Raw genomic sequence first — 15,074 nt, 5'->3', positions numbered from 1 at the left:
ATCTTGAGAGGATCCCTTTATGACATGCTGCCTCAGGATTAGTTACTTTTTATTTCTGTTTATTATTTTTAGCCTACCCCATCTGATTTTTCTTGCCCATTTGTCTTCTACCTCTCCCCACATTTTTTCCCCTCTGCTTCTCCAGAGTTGAACAGTGCAAACTGCAAAAGTTGGTGTATATGTGGACCAAAACTGGTTTTCTTTCTGGAGGGTCTGCCAAAAAGACAGGAAGTGTTGGCTTTTGGCTGAACATCCAGCTTCTATTAGCCATTCCTACACCCAGCTTGAGCAAAGGTTGGAAGCCCATTGCTTTCATGGAGGGAGTTTACTACTTTGCTTTCAGCAGTAGACACTTGATACTTGATTTTTAAAGTGTGAAAATTGTGGCTCTGAAAGAGCTACTAATAGCTAGTTGAATAAAATTGTGTTTCTTAAGTGTGTGGGCATAGAGATATGAAATCAGATTTCCCCCCTCCTCCAATAAGGCATTTTAAAAAACAACAACCAGAAAACACAAGGAAATGATATGATCTCAGGAAGTTTTCCTTAGCAGAAGGAACAGCATCAGACCTGGATTAACTGTTACACTACGTAGTCTACACCAGGGATAGGAAAACTGATGCCCTCCAGATTATTTTTTTTTTGGGGGGGGACTACTACAACTCCCATAATCCCTAACCATTGGCCATTATGGCTGGGGCTTATGGGAACTGGAGTCCAAAACCTGTGAAGGGCACCAGGTTGCCTACCCCTGCTATGCCCCCAGTAGATAGAGTTTCACTTGTGCCAGCGTGTGCCAGTCTTGCTTCCACCTTATGAGCTTGGCACATGGTTCCTTCTTTATCACAAGATAAGATACCAAGTGCTTTTCGGGAGGGAGGATGAACACCCTCCTGGTTTCATGGCTATCACAAGAAGCAAAATACTGTCTGGACTCTGGAAGAATGAAGGGGAGGAAAAGATAGGATGGGCTGGGATATGAGGTTTATGCATGTATGACTGCATTTGTGCAGGCGTACCTATGTGGAAGTTTCTTTTTCTGAAGCTTGCCTGGCTGCTCACCTGGAGGAGTTTATTACTTACTACAGGTAACCAAGCAAGTTGCTATTTACAAGCCATAAGCTATACTTTCTCCTCCTTCAGCATTCTAGGACATGGCTCCTACTGTACGACCATAATGCAATGACAGTACTGAAGTGAAGCAGGTCTGGGCCTGCTCAGTGCCTGGAAGCGAAACTGCCTGGAAACCCTATTATGCTACCTTGAGTTCTATGGGAAAAAAGGAAGATAGAAATGTAATAAAAATAACTAAAAAGGAACTCATTCATTTCCCTCTTTTAGGACCTACATGGATAGCTGATTATGTGTAGGCAGCAGACTAGTGAAACATTATTTTGGGATGCTATTAAATTGTGTGAATTTATTTGCAGTGCTGGTTTATTGTGAATGAATTATTGCTGTCAATGGACCCATTTGCACAGACAACACAAAATATCACTCTCTAAATAAGGCAGGGAGCTGTAATTAAAACAGGTGAACCATCAACTTGAGATTAGATTGGAACAATAAATCAAGTACAAATCAACTGAGCTCTTATCTTCAATGCAATGTCAAGACAAGACAAGAAAAAAACCCTTTTCAGTAATAACAGAAATGTTGTCAGTGCTAGACAGTAAAACGCATAATACCAGAGATCTAGAGAAAGCTGTCATTGATAAGAAATGTGTGTGTGTGCCCACAGTGCAAGGTTCAGCATGAGCTGCTTGGTGTTTTTTTTAATGTCATGATTAAGGCACACTAATTAAACCATAATGTTATTCAAATGCACTGGCTGTACATTGCTAACTTGTTCATAGTTACTGGTGGACAGATGAGGAGCCATGTGTTAATTTGTTCCTGCTTTAACTTTAGAACCTACAATATAGTAATAGTATGGTATGGGAAATGGCCACTCATGGAAAAGATGCCTTCTAATTTCAACAGAAAGTTAATAATGCCATCTGCAAAGTTGTCTGTAGTAGTTGTAAAAGTTTTGCTTTTACCATGCCTCATGTGAATTTGTTCCTTCTTTAGTTGTCTTTCACAGATGAGGATAACTGAGGTGGAGAGCTGGGACATCCCAGTGTCTCTTGGGTAGCATGTACCAGATGAGCATTATTGCTGCATAGCCTAAACATATTTCAGTGGTTTTGCATCTGCACTTAGTCATGGCAGGTGTTGCTTGTCTCCCAGATCCAGTCTGGCACTCACCAGTGTTGCACAAATTATGCTTAAGTTCGTTCCCTCTAGGAGGGGTATGCCAATATCCCCTTAGAGACGCACAGAACTCTGAGATTCAGTCCAACACAATTTTATTTGGCAGGAGACAAACAGCGCTGTTCGGGTGGATTCTTGCGGCTAACGCCACAAAGGAGAACCACACCCTAGATGTTTTTGGTACAGCTTATATACATTCAGTATAATGACCTCATTAGCTATGCGGGGTGGGCCACATAATATTCATGAACTTCATTAAGCATGCGTAGTTGACATGTCTCTATGGCTGACCTGTCCTTGCAAGCTGAGCAGGAAGCGATCTAGCTGGAACTGGTTCTAACCAGCTGCAGGAGTGGTGGCTACTCGAGGGAGGGTGGGCTCCTCTGGCTGTACCTGATATGAAACAGACCGTTGCTGTTGGTATCAACAAGGCAGTTGATAAGACTATCTTCCTCTGGGACTTTCCACTGTAGGAGGCTGCCTCAGATGGCTGCCAATACTTTAAGATAGTGCCTCTTTGGTTCTATCACCAGTGAGCTGGCATGGTCCAGGGGATTGTCTTTTTCATCCTATCTTCACATGGTGGAGGTTCTGGGTGAAGATCTGTGGTAGATGTCATGGAAAAGTTCTCTAGCAGAATTTCTGAATGTGTAGTCAGTGGCCTGGTATTTAAGCCATGGTTTGTTGCCCTACGCACAGTTTGTGTGGCAGACAACTGAATAACCCATTATTTGTTTTCTAAATTTCTGGGATGTTTGTTTCCATCCTCCTTTTCCGATTCCCTTCCTGTAGCCTTTGCAGTGGTGTAGTACTGGCCTGTGGAGCAGCAGGTTTTTTTTAACAACTCTTCCCTGCCACCTTTGTAGCCAGGCAAAACAATCCATGAACAACCCACAGTTCTGGGCTCACACATAACAAGCCATGGTTTAAAAAGCACAGAGTTCACAACACAAGAACAAACCATGGGTTCTCTTTCTGGATTGGTCATGATTAACAAACCATGGTTTGTTAGTGTGGTTGCATTCGCACATCGCGACAACCCAGACTACAACAACCCCATACCATGGGTAAGCAGTATGTGCGAACCAGGCCAATGAGTATAGTCAATGACCTGGTTCACACAACATGACAACCCACACTCAAGGCTGAGTATGGGTTGAACCCTGGGTTGTTGTTGAAATGTAGTTTGTGTCATCTGAACCCAAGCATGCTAACAAACCATGGCTTGTGTCAAGGGCTCCTTGGAGGCCTCTCTCAGTCTAATCCAGTAGCCAAGTCCAGACACAGACAAAGGGATTCCTTTCGAAGCTTTATTCTTCTTTTACAACTTAACAACTATACCGTTTGCAACTAGATCTGAGCAGCACAGTACCTATGCCCTAAGTCGGAACAGTTGGTCCCCGTTTGAAAGGGAATTGCTGGCAAACCCCTGAACTTAAGGACTAGGGAGAGTCCCTCCCCTTTTCCCTTGGATCCTCTGGGCACAGCCGTTGTTTGCGCGCCAACCGGGCACTACGCCTCCTTTCCGCGCCCTCCATCTGGCGCCGCTCTCTGCGTCGGCATCGCACATCCACCAAGTCTGCTATCTGCGCTCGGTCACTCCCTGGACTGCTTTCTAAGCTAGGAATGCTGGTGGGAGGAATCTCCATCAGCTGTTGGCCCTGGGAAAGAGGAGCGCGCTCCTCTCCCAGGAGCGACTGCTCTTCCTCAGAATCAGAACTACTCTGGGACTCCATGGGCTCAGTGTCCACCCTGACATCATCCCCGCTCCCATGAGGCCTCCCCTCGTGCTCCTCCCCTGGGGCCCCAGGTTTGTGGGGGTACAGCTGGTGGAAGCACCTCAGCAGCAACAGAGCATGCACATTTTCCGCGGGTTCCCAGGATCGCTCATCAGGCCCGTACCCCTTCCAGTCCACCAGATATTGCCAGCGGCCACGAGAAAGGCAGGAGTCCAGAATCTCCGTGACCTCAAACTCCTCCTCCCCCTCCACCAGCACTGGCGGCGGGGGGGAGCCGACTGAGCAATGAGGGTCGCCAGAAACCAGGGGGGACAGCAAGGACTGATGAAAAATGGGATGGATCTTCATGGAGGGTGGGAGAGCCAGGCGAAAAGCAACAGGGTTAATCTGGGCCGTAATCTGGAAAGGCCCCGTGCGGCGAGGCGCGAGCTTCCTTGCGGGCGAGTGAGAGGGGAGGTATTGGGTGGACAACCAAACCCAGTCCCCCGGTTGCAGAGACGGACCCGGCTGGCGCCGCCGGTCTGCAGAGGCCTTGTAGGCTGTCTTGGCTTACTCGAGGAAGTCCCGTAAGAGGTGGTGTACCGCTCGCAACTCCTCTAAAAAGTCCTGGGCCGCTGGCACCGAAGAGGGAGCTAGGGTGGACGGGGAAGGCCTTGGGGTGGTAACCAAAATTGGCAAAAAATGGAGTTTGGTGGGTGGAAGCATGGCAGGCATTGTTATAAGCAAATTCTGCGAGAGGCAGCAAGGAAAACCAGTCATCCTGCTGGTAATTTACATAACAGCGCAGATATTGCTCCAGAGTCGCATTGGTGCGCTCGGTCTGACCGTCCGTCTGTGGATGGTGGGCGGAGGAAAGACGGAGCGTCACATGGAGCAACGCCAGTAGCTCCCTCCAGAAATGGGGAGTGAATTGGGCCCCCCTATTGGAAACGAGACCCTCGGGCCATCCGTGGAGGCGGAAAGCCTGCGCCATGAACAGCTCTGCCATCGCCCTGGCTGTGGGCAACCCAGAGCAGGGGATGAAATGGGCCATCTTAGAAAACAAATCCACCACCACCAGAATAGTGGTCTTACCATGTGAGTGAGGCAAGTCAGTGATGAAGTCAAGGGAGAGCAGTTTCCAAGGTCCTGAGGGGGTAGGCAGGGGGTGAAACAAGCCTGTGGGCTTGCCTGAGGGGGCCTTCGCCCGTTGGCAGGTTGGGCAGGAGGCGACATAGGACTTGACGTCCTGACACACACGAGGCCACCAAAAATCTCTCGTCACTCCGTGCAAGGTCTTGGCGACGCCAAAATGCCCAGCTGTGGGGGAGTTGTGGCACTGATGGAGGACCTTCTCGCGGAGGGGTCTAGAAGGCACATAGACCCGGCCGGAATGGTAAAGCAGGCCACCTCGCAAAGAGAAGGGGGTAGAGTGGAGGGGGCAGAGGCTAGCCCCAATTCCTCCACTTTTGTGTGAACAAAAGCATCCTGAGCCTGTGCAGAGAGAAGGAGCTCCTCCCAAGAATGAGGCACTGCAGCTGCCGCCAGGCCTTGGGGGGGAAGAATCAGAGGGGGGGGGAGTTTCCTCACTCCCTGGCTGGAGGTCAGGCTTACAAGAAAGAGCATCCGCTTGTAGGTTGTCTGAGGCCTTCACATGGCAAATCTTAAGGTGGAACCGAGAAAAAAAAAGCGACCACCTAATCTGCCGCTGATTTAAGGCACGGGCTGTCTGAAGATGTTCGAGGTTGCGATGGTCGGTTCTAACTTCGACTGGGTGCTGTGCCCCCTCCAGGAGATGACGCCAGGTCTCCAAAGCGGACTTGATGGCCAACAGTTCCTTCTCCCAGATGGTATAATTCCTCTCAGACATGGGCAGTTTTCTGGAGTGGTAGGCGCAGGGTTGCCGCCCGCCGCCCTCCCGATCTGGCTGAAAGAGCACCGCCCCCATCGCGAAGTCAGAGGCATCAGTTTGCACTACAAAAGGCTTCCTCGGGTCGGGATATAACAGGATCGGCTCAGAACTGAAAAGCTTCTTAAGTTCCTCGAAAGCCTGTTGGGCAGATGCCGTCCAATGAAAAGGAGATTTCTTGCCCTTAAGGAGGTCCGTGAGAGGAGAAGTGAGCCGAGCAAAACTGGGCAGGAACTTTCTATAAAAATTAGCAAAACCCAGAAAACGTTGCAAGTCCTTCTTGGTGGATGGAGCCTGCCAGGAGAGGACAGCCTGGACCTTTGCAGGATCCATCCTGATACCGTCAGGCGAAATAACGTAGCCAAGAAAGTCCAAAGAGGTTAGGTCAAACGCACATTTCTCCAGCTTGGCATAAAGATGGTTCTTGCGGAGGCGCTGGAGTACGGCAGAGACATGGAGCTGATGGGCATCGGAGTCCTCAGAAAATATAAGTAAATCATCGAGATAAACAATGAGGAAAGTGTCCAAATAGTCCCTGAAGATCGCATTCATAAAACGCGAAAAAGTGGGGGGGGGCGCAGGCGAGCCCAAAAGGCGTTACTAGGTATTCATACGCTCCGTACTCGGTCCCGAAACAGGTCTTCCACTCATCCTCCTCGAATGCAGATGCGAATGAGATTGTATGCGTTACGCAGGTCCAACTTTGTGAAAACCTTGGCTCGCCCCAGGCGCTCCAGCATCTCAGGTATGAGGGGGAGGGGGTACTTGTCAGGGATGGAAACGGAATTTAGATTTCTGAAATCATGCACCGGGAAGAGCTCTCCAGATCTCTTGGCCACAAAGAAGGTAGGAGCGCAGGCGGGGGAGGAGGAGGGGCGAATGAAACTGCGTTTGAGATTTGTGTCCAAAAACTCCCGCAGAGCTCGAAGTTCCGGCTCCAACATCGGATACAGCCGGCCAGCGGGGATGGTCGCCCCCGGAATGAGGTTAATGGCACAGTCAAAAGGGCGGTGAGGGGGAAGCCGGTCAGCCTCCTTCTTGTCAAACACATCCCGAAAAGCTGCATACTTCTCTGGGAGGATGACGGTCGCTGAAGGACTGCCAGAAGCAGACAAGGATGGGGAGGAAAGGGTTAAGGCCTGGGCTGGGACTGGCGCCTCCTCCGGGAGGCAATGCTCCCGGCAGTAGGGAGACACAAAATCCACTTGCCGAAGCCCCCAAGAAATCTGAGGGTTGTGCTTAGACAGCCAGGAAACACCCAGCACGATTGGGTATAAGGGAACCTTGGCTAAGTGAAACTGAATCTGCTCAACGTGGGACTGGGTGCGCAGAGTGTGCGGAACTGTAATCCGGGTCACCGTGCCCGAAGAGAGAGGACGCCCATCAATGGTCTCCACTGCCAAGGGGGCAAGAAGGGGCAAGGTAGGAACCTTGTGGAAAAGGGTGAAGGTCTCATCCATGAAACTGGTCGTAGCCCCCGAGTCCACTAAAGCTAGGGCCTCCACCCCCCCCACACACTGAGACGAGCAGAGGTGAACATACAACAGCAGATGGGAGGGTGGGGGGTGGGGGAAAGCACCCACCCAGTGGGGAACTGACCCCCACACTGGAGGCCCCCAACAAGCTTGGGGGGCAGTCTAGTCAGGCCTGGGGACGAGGAGGAGGAGGAGGAGGGGGAAGGAGAGGAGGAGGAGGCAGCGGAGCTGTGGATTTCACTCGGCAGGTCTTGGCAAAATGCCCCAGCTTTCCACATCGAAAACATCGGCGCTCAGCACGCTGGCGCTCAAACTCCTCTGGCGGCAGCGAGGCTCGGGTAGCTCCCAGCTGCATCGGGGTCTCCTCCACCCCCAGCGCCTGAGCGGGGGGTGGGGGAGGAGGCAGGAAACGTGGGGGAATGGGGGGAGGGAAATCCCGGCCCCCGGCGCCCCGCCGGGTCTGCCGGCGCCCCTCCAGCCGACTATCTGAAGGCAGGTCTGGATGAAATACTCCAAAGTAGGCGGGCTGGGCGTGCGCGCCAACTCATCCAAAATCTCATCGTTCAAACCATCCAAAAACTGAGCCATTAGCACGGCATCATTCCACTGTAAATCCTGCATCAGCAAGCGAAAGGTTGTCGCGTAGCTGGAAACTGAATCCTTGCCCTGCTGGAGGCGGCGAATCTCCCGAGAAGCCGTCTGCGTACACAGGGGGTCACCGAAAAAACATGCCATGGCTGTCATGAAACCTTGATAGTCCCCGAGCAGGGGGTCATTAGCGAGCAGGAGCCCCGAAGCCCATTTAGCTGCCATGCCTGACAGTAGGTTAATTCTTTATTCTTCTTTTACAACTTAACAACTATACCGTTTGCAACTAGATCTGAGCAGCACAGTACCTATGCCCTAAGTCGGAACAGTTGGTCCCCGTTTGAAAGGGAATTACTGGCAGACCCCTGAACTTAAGGACTAGGGAGAGTCCCTCCCCTTTTCCCTTGCTCTGGGCGCAGCCGTTGTTTGCGCGCCAACCAGGCACTACGCCTCCTTTCCGCGCCCTCCATCTGGCGCCGCTCTCCGCGTCGGCGTCACACATCCATCAAGTCTGCTATCTGCGCTTGGTCACTCCCTGGACTGCTTTCTAAGCTAGGAATGCTGGTGGGAGGAATCTCCGTCAGCTGTTGGCCCTGGGAAAGAGGAGCGTGCTCCTCTCCCAGGAGCGACTGCTCTTCCTCAGAATCAGAACTACTCTGGGACTCCATGGGCTCAGTGTCCACCCTGACAGCTTGTTAACCATGAACAACCTACAGTTCACAACCCAACAATAAATCATGGGTTCTCTTCGTGGGTTGTTTTTTGTTAACAAACCATGGTTTGTTAGGACGGCTGGTTCAAACCACACAACAACCCATGTTTCAACAACAACCCATGTTTCAGTCACAACCCACATTCAACTGATACTGAACCTTCAGTGTGGGTTGGCGTGTTGTGTGGGCCCAGCCATAGTGTAGTACATTACTTTTGTTTAGTGTGTATGACAACCTGAAATCTTTCTTTGGATAGTTAACTACAAATTAGTACTAACATTTGATGGGAAAGAAAGAGATATAAAGATGAGTGTGCTTTTGGCCTAGTCAACTAATGGCACATGCACACATTACATTTAGATAGCTGCTTCCCTTCAGTGCCCGGGGTTTTTGTTGTTGTTTATTCGGTCAGTCGCTTCTGACTCTTCGTGACTTCATGGACCAGCCCACGCCAGAGCTTCCTGTCAGCCATCGCCACCCCCAGCTCCCCCAAGGTCGAGTCCGTCACCTCCAGAATATCATCCATCCATCTTGCCCTTGGTCGGCCCCTCTTCCTTTTGCCTTCCACTTTCCCTAGCATCAGCATCTTTTCCAGAGTGTCCTGTCTTCTCATTATGTGGCCAAAGTACTTCAGTTTTGCCTTTAATGTCATGCCCTGAAGTGAGCAGTCTGCCTTTATTTCCTGGAGTATGGACTGGTTTGATCTTCTTGCAGTCCAAGGCACTCTCAGCATTTTCCTCCAGCACCACAGTTCAAAAGCATCTATCTTCCTTCGCTCAGCCTTCCTTATGGTCCAGCTCTCGCAGCCATAGGTTACTATGGGGAATACCATTTCTTGAACTATGCGGACCTTTGTTGTCAGTGTGATGTCTCTGCTCTTCGCTGTTTTATCAAGATTTCTCATTGCTGTCCTCCCAAGAAGTAAACGTCTTCTGATTTCCTGGCTGCAGTCAGCGTCTGCAGTAATCTTTGCGCCTAGAAATACAAAGTCTGTCGTTGCCTCCACATTTTCTCCCTCTATTTGCCAGTTATCCATCCAGCTGGTTGCCATAATCTTGGGTATTTTGAGGTTTAACTGCAACCCAGCTTTTGCACTTTCTTCTTTCACCTTCGTCATGAGGTTCCTCAGCTCCTCCTCGCTTTCAGCCATCAAAGTGGTTGATATGTTATATGGAAAGCAGTTCCTTGCAGGCAAACTTATAAAGATGGCATATGCATTGTCATATGTGACAATGGCCCAAGTATCTCCTTCGCTGTTTGTATACATGCTGTGGAGCAGTAGCCGATCGCAGCTTCCTGAAATGTAAACTCATAGATGTGTACTCCATTTTTATGCTTGTCCTCTAGACTTACCCATACTGAAGACAACGCTCGAGCCCTCTGAGTGCTTTGTGGGCTGTTTCTCTACCATTTCATAGGTTGTGTGATGCTCACAATGGGAATAAATTCAGACCCTTTGGGGCTTCAACGGTTGATAAAATGCAGGCCATTTGTCAGTAGGCCTTGTATTGGGCAGGCCTGTAATTTTTGGGACTCCAGATACTGTTTTGATAACTGAAACCTCTTATAATGAACCCTCAAGATGTACATTTATTCAGTAGAGTAATAATGTGCTAAAGCTGCTCTACGTTTGTGGCAACCTGACTTTATTTTCTCCAAAAAAATGAGAATAAATAAATAGTAATCATGCATTTATTTTCTAAAGTATTGCGTATACTCCAGAGATCAGCATTTAAAATCTGAAATAAAGATGGATGAAACTGGGGGTACTTGGAATGCCTTGGAGTTAGGAAGAGGCCATAACTCATAGAAATAGCTTACAAATTAGCTCTCTGGAGGGCACTCTTCTTTCTTTTGCTCTTCATGGCTAGTTAGGATACAAATTATTATTTTATGGTTTACTTAGTACATTTTAAGCACTTAAATACCTGATAAGCTTGTAGAGTTCTCTTAACAGACAATTATATAACAGTGATAGTGGGGATATTCTAGAATAGAAGGCAGAAATAATGTGTTTCCTTCCAAAAGGACAATAAACTTCAGTCTTCTCCAACCTGGTATCATCCAGATATTTTGGACTTCATCTCCTATCAGCCCCAGACAGAATGGTCAATGCTCAGGAAAGCTGGGAGTTGTAGTCCAAAACATCTGGAGGGCACCAGGTCAGGGAAGGCTAGACTAGGTGGAGGTTTGGGTATTTTGTGTTTTTGGAGTTTTTAGTGTTTGTGCACACTAATTCAGCTCACCTGGCATTTGGAAGTTACACAGGGCTTGTGGCCATCCATCCTCAATGGCTATCATGGCTACTAGTCATGCTGCCTATGTATTACCCCCAGTATTGGAGGCAGTGTACCCCTGTGTAGCAGTTGCTGGGGAACATGAGCAGGAGGGAGCTATTGCACTCATGTCCTGCTAGTGAGCTTCCCATTAGAGGATCTGGTTGGCCACTGTATGAACAGGATGCTGGACTAGATAGGCCTTTGGTCTGCTTCAGCGTGGCTCCTTTTATGTTCTCATGCTAATAGTTGGTAGTCCACACTGGGGTCAAGCAGGATCAGTACAAGTGGCATAATCCAAATAGGAACTTGTCATAATATTCCCATGCTTGTTGGTATGTTTTACTTGAAGTACCCTGGTTTAGCTCTAGAGCATTAAGAAACCATGGGAAAAGCTGTCATCTGGACAGAGCCTAACCCAAGGGGACATCTGTATGGGGATTTCTGTGGGGGTTCCCCTGACATATCAGGGGTACTTTCAGATAAGGCTTTTATGGCACTATTGACCTGCCTCATTCATGGAATTTTTAGGGGGGGGTGTCTAGATGTCGCCGTTTTCAGCTTGTAACCTTTCTGTGTTTTCCCACTGCTTCTGTCCTTTCTCTTGCTGCAGATAAGATACAAAAGCTGCACAATGCTTTCTAATTAGTAGTGCTAGGAGCCCTCCATCTGGAAGCACCCCAGATCTCTGATGCCACACCTACCCTGGGTTTTTCAGTTTGCCCTGAATTTAGAGCAGGGGAGGCTCTTTACTTGGATTAGGACATAGAGGAAAGCATAAAAGAGTAAAGGGTTGGGGATGAAATGAAACAAGTGGGCTGATTAGCCAGTGCAGATAGAAGGGAGCAAAAAGTAGAAGTCTGTGTGGCCTTGGAAGAATTTTAGAGGTCAGAAGGCAAAGCTCATGGGCTATGGTTGTCTTAAAGCCTGTAGTCAAATTTAGATTACCTTAAAAATTGTGTTAGGTTTGAACTTGCAAATGATCTGTTGTGGTCTCTGATGTCTAACTGGGTTTTCCCTCTCATTTCTAGGAATACATCATTCGTGTGCAAAGAGGGATTTCCATGGAAAATAGTTGGCAGGTAACTTAAACATTAACATAAACTAAGAAATCATAATTTGTTTTTTGGCTTAAAGGCAACATAGCAAAAGGCCCCCTTCACCTGCACTTTGACAGCCCAGGTTTATTGGGTTCCAGCAAGTACTGCTACTGTACAATCTTCATTCATTTCAGTAGAATCTGTGTGATGCTTCTGTGCAAATCATTTTGAATGAAAGAGGCTGTGCAACAGCATCAGGATTTGGTGGATTGTTCCTACACACTCTCTTCTGCATACAGACTTGTCTCTCTCTTACCAAGTTGGTTCAGAGTAGACTATAGGATGGTTTTAGATGGCTCTAAGGCAATTAGGACCAATGAAGCCAAAGTGCATTGTAACATTTCTTCTTTCTCCCAGAGACTGGAATAACGGGCCAAATGCAAATGTACTGAATCTTGTTTGTTACTATTAAACTTTATATATGTGTGGAGGTCTCTTTCTGTGATCTGCTAGTAAATGGGATCCTACGTTTTGAAGGAATTCAAAGGCCATCAAGTCCAATTCCCTGCCATAGGACCACCTGTGACCCACATATTAATATTTCATCACAGCCCTCTCTATTTCAACCTATGAAATACTGACCAGAGTGCATCTCAAGCACATAGAATAAGACCAGCAAGGTGCCTATACATTAGAAGACAACTAATGTGCCTCAAGAGAGACACAGGGAAATGTCTGACAAGTCTACTTAAGTGCTTTTGTCACCTCAGAGGGTCCTTTGTTTAAAACAATTACCACAGCTTTCACCTGGAAAATCTGCCCCAGTATAGGTGAAGAGATGTTCGTGCAAAACATCCCCCTCACCTTACATCAGTAAAGAAAAAGAAAAGCCAATTTCTTTTTTCTTTTCTGTCTCACCTGGGATCACTGCAGCGCACAAGGCTTATTAGACATGGTGGGTTGTGACGCCTGTGGGCTCACAGTTGCTGATCCAAGCCATGGTGGCTTCTCATTATGTGCGAACCTGGCGAGAGTGGGTTGTTGGGGTGGTTGACAGGCCACCCAGAACCCATGGGCTATTTTAAGGTTGTGGTGGAATGTCAACCACCCCAACAACCCACCCTCACCAGGTTCGCACATAACGAGAAGCAACGGCATGCCCCCGCTGCGCCCTGAATATTCAAAAGAGTGGCCACCACTGCAACGAGAAGCCCCACAGGAAAGTTCGCCCACAGTGGCTTCTTGTTATGTGTGAACTGGGTCTCTGATTAGCACATTGAAACCCATCTCCCAAATCCAGCGGGTTATCCAAACGTGAGAGCTTAGTTTTGTTTTCTTTTAATTAATTAAATTTAATTTGAATCCTGAGAGAACGGATGAAAAGATCACTCCAACTCTCTGGATTTTACGATTCTTTCAGTCCAGGAAAGATCCTCACACTTGTTGCTCAGAAGAACAACACTCCTTTCCCTTCCAGTCTTGAAACTATTGGTTGTATGGCTTTTCACTTCCTCTCCTCATTTAATCTGCTTGTGTACTGATAGTGTGTGCTTTTGGATGTGCATCCTGAAGCACCCATGTGTGCAAGCTGGGGAGGCCTGGCTGAGGTGAGGCTTCCTGAGGTGTGTTCAACAGAGGGCATTTAAGAGCACATGTCCACACTCTAAATGTTTGTTATTGCTGATGTAGTGATGCATGTACAGTTGGACGCAATTACTATGGAATGTGCGGAGCCCTTTTGAGATCTTGAATACCATGATGCAAAGATTCTTGGAAAGGCTGAAGGATTTTCCTAAAGTGAAAACTAGTAATATCCAAAGGGAGACATCTTTTAAATGGAAAAGACAATAAAATTAGATACTTATTCCCATTTGCAGATGACAATTTATTTTGATATAAAGACGGACATAAGAATGATCACTTGTTATATCACTGGGAAAGCACAAGTCCATAAACTTGCTCACTCACTCGCTCCATCTATTTATTTATTTATTTTACAAGATGTATATATTGCTCTACTTCCAATAAAATATCCAAGTTGTGAACAATAAAAAGGGGCTAAAATGATTATTATAATGAAATACAGAATTAAAAACTTAATCAAATATGTAAGCTGCATTTTAGCATGGTGTGTATGAGTGTGGAATCAAACTGAAGTGATTTTTTGCTGGCATAGGGGACCATAGCAGAGAGATAATGTGCGAGAGAGAGAATGATTTGTCTTTCCTTCAGCTCTCTTGGGAGGTGTTGCATCTGATTTGATGCTGGCTGTTCCCTATCTTCCCCCTGAAGTCTCTGTATCAGTGTACCTAGATGTCATAGGTTTCCTCCTACAACACCTGTGCCAATGGGAGAATTTTGAAGCTATTGGAGCCTGAGTTATAGGTTGAGGTAGTTCATGCACAGTTGTATCAGAATATGTTGTACCAGTATTAATTCTTTATTCTCTTGCAGATTATAAGACGATACAGTGACTTTGATTTGCTGAATAATAGTTTGCAGGTAAGAGGTTTTTCTTTTTATACATAATTGTATTCAGAATTAGGGTTGGATGAATCAATCTGTTTCTCATAAGTCTCTGCATTAATCTGTGTGTAAAAAAAAAACTGCTTGGAAATTTGCATTTAAATATGTATTTGTAAACATAATTTCTCCCCAAAGAAGTATTTTAAAAGAATTTTGATATGTTATTTGAGCCAAGAACATTCAGGAAGCATGAAATCTGGTGGATAGCTAAATTTCAGATCACATCGAAAGGGTTTGTATCAAAATTTGCAAGTTCCTAAAACATCCCTACTCATAATACTTTTTTTTAAAGGAGTTTTTGCATATTAATTAATGGAAGCACAAATATTCAAATCTATGGGCAAAATAGTAAAGACTTGAAAAACTAATTCAAAATAGTAACATACTAGGTTATACTTTTGGCTGAAATCAGAATGTAGGAGAATGGCAAATGTTGACATCCAGTAATAATTTAACTTGATTCCTCTTTTGTGATTAAAGCATCTCTTTTCTTTCACTCCTACAAAAGCTAAAGTTATATTGACCTTTAAAAATTAAGCACTGAAATGAATTGCGTGCACTCATTTTGTCCAT

The 15,074-nt window shown here is 47.0% G+C and overlaps 1 protein-coding gene across 9 annotated transcripts in view; it reads left to right on the top strand.

The window, feature by feature from the left end:
- Window positions 1-15,074, top strand: part of PXK (PX domain containing serine/threonine kinase like) — a 77,118-nt gene that overhangs the window by 14,285 nt on the left and 47,759 nt on the right. For 8 of the 9 annotated variants that reach the window (XM_084840539.1, XM_084840538.1, XM_084840536.1 and 5 more), the window contains 2 exons: window positions 11,967-12,017; window positions 14,430-14,477. In XM_084840539.1, the coding sequence (XP_084696665.1) occupies window positions 11,967-12,017; window positions 14,430-14,477 (99 nt within the window). Of the gene's footprint in view, window positions 1-11,966; window positions 12,018-14,429; window positions 14,485-15,074 lie in introns of all 9 variants that reach the window. The other variant, XM_084840540.1, reaches the window with a different exon arrangement.

Source organism: Heloderma suspectum, chromosome 2, assembly GCF_057233095.1.
Source record: "Heloderma suspectum isolate Gila_16-S chromosome 2, 16-S_ref, whole genome shotgun sequence".
Lineage (NCBI taxonomy): Eukaryota > Metazoa > Chordata > Lepidosauria > Squamata > Helodermatidae > Heloderma > Heloderma suspectum.
This window is presented reverse-complemented; position numbering and strand designations above follow the sequence as displayed.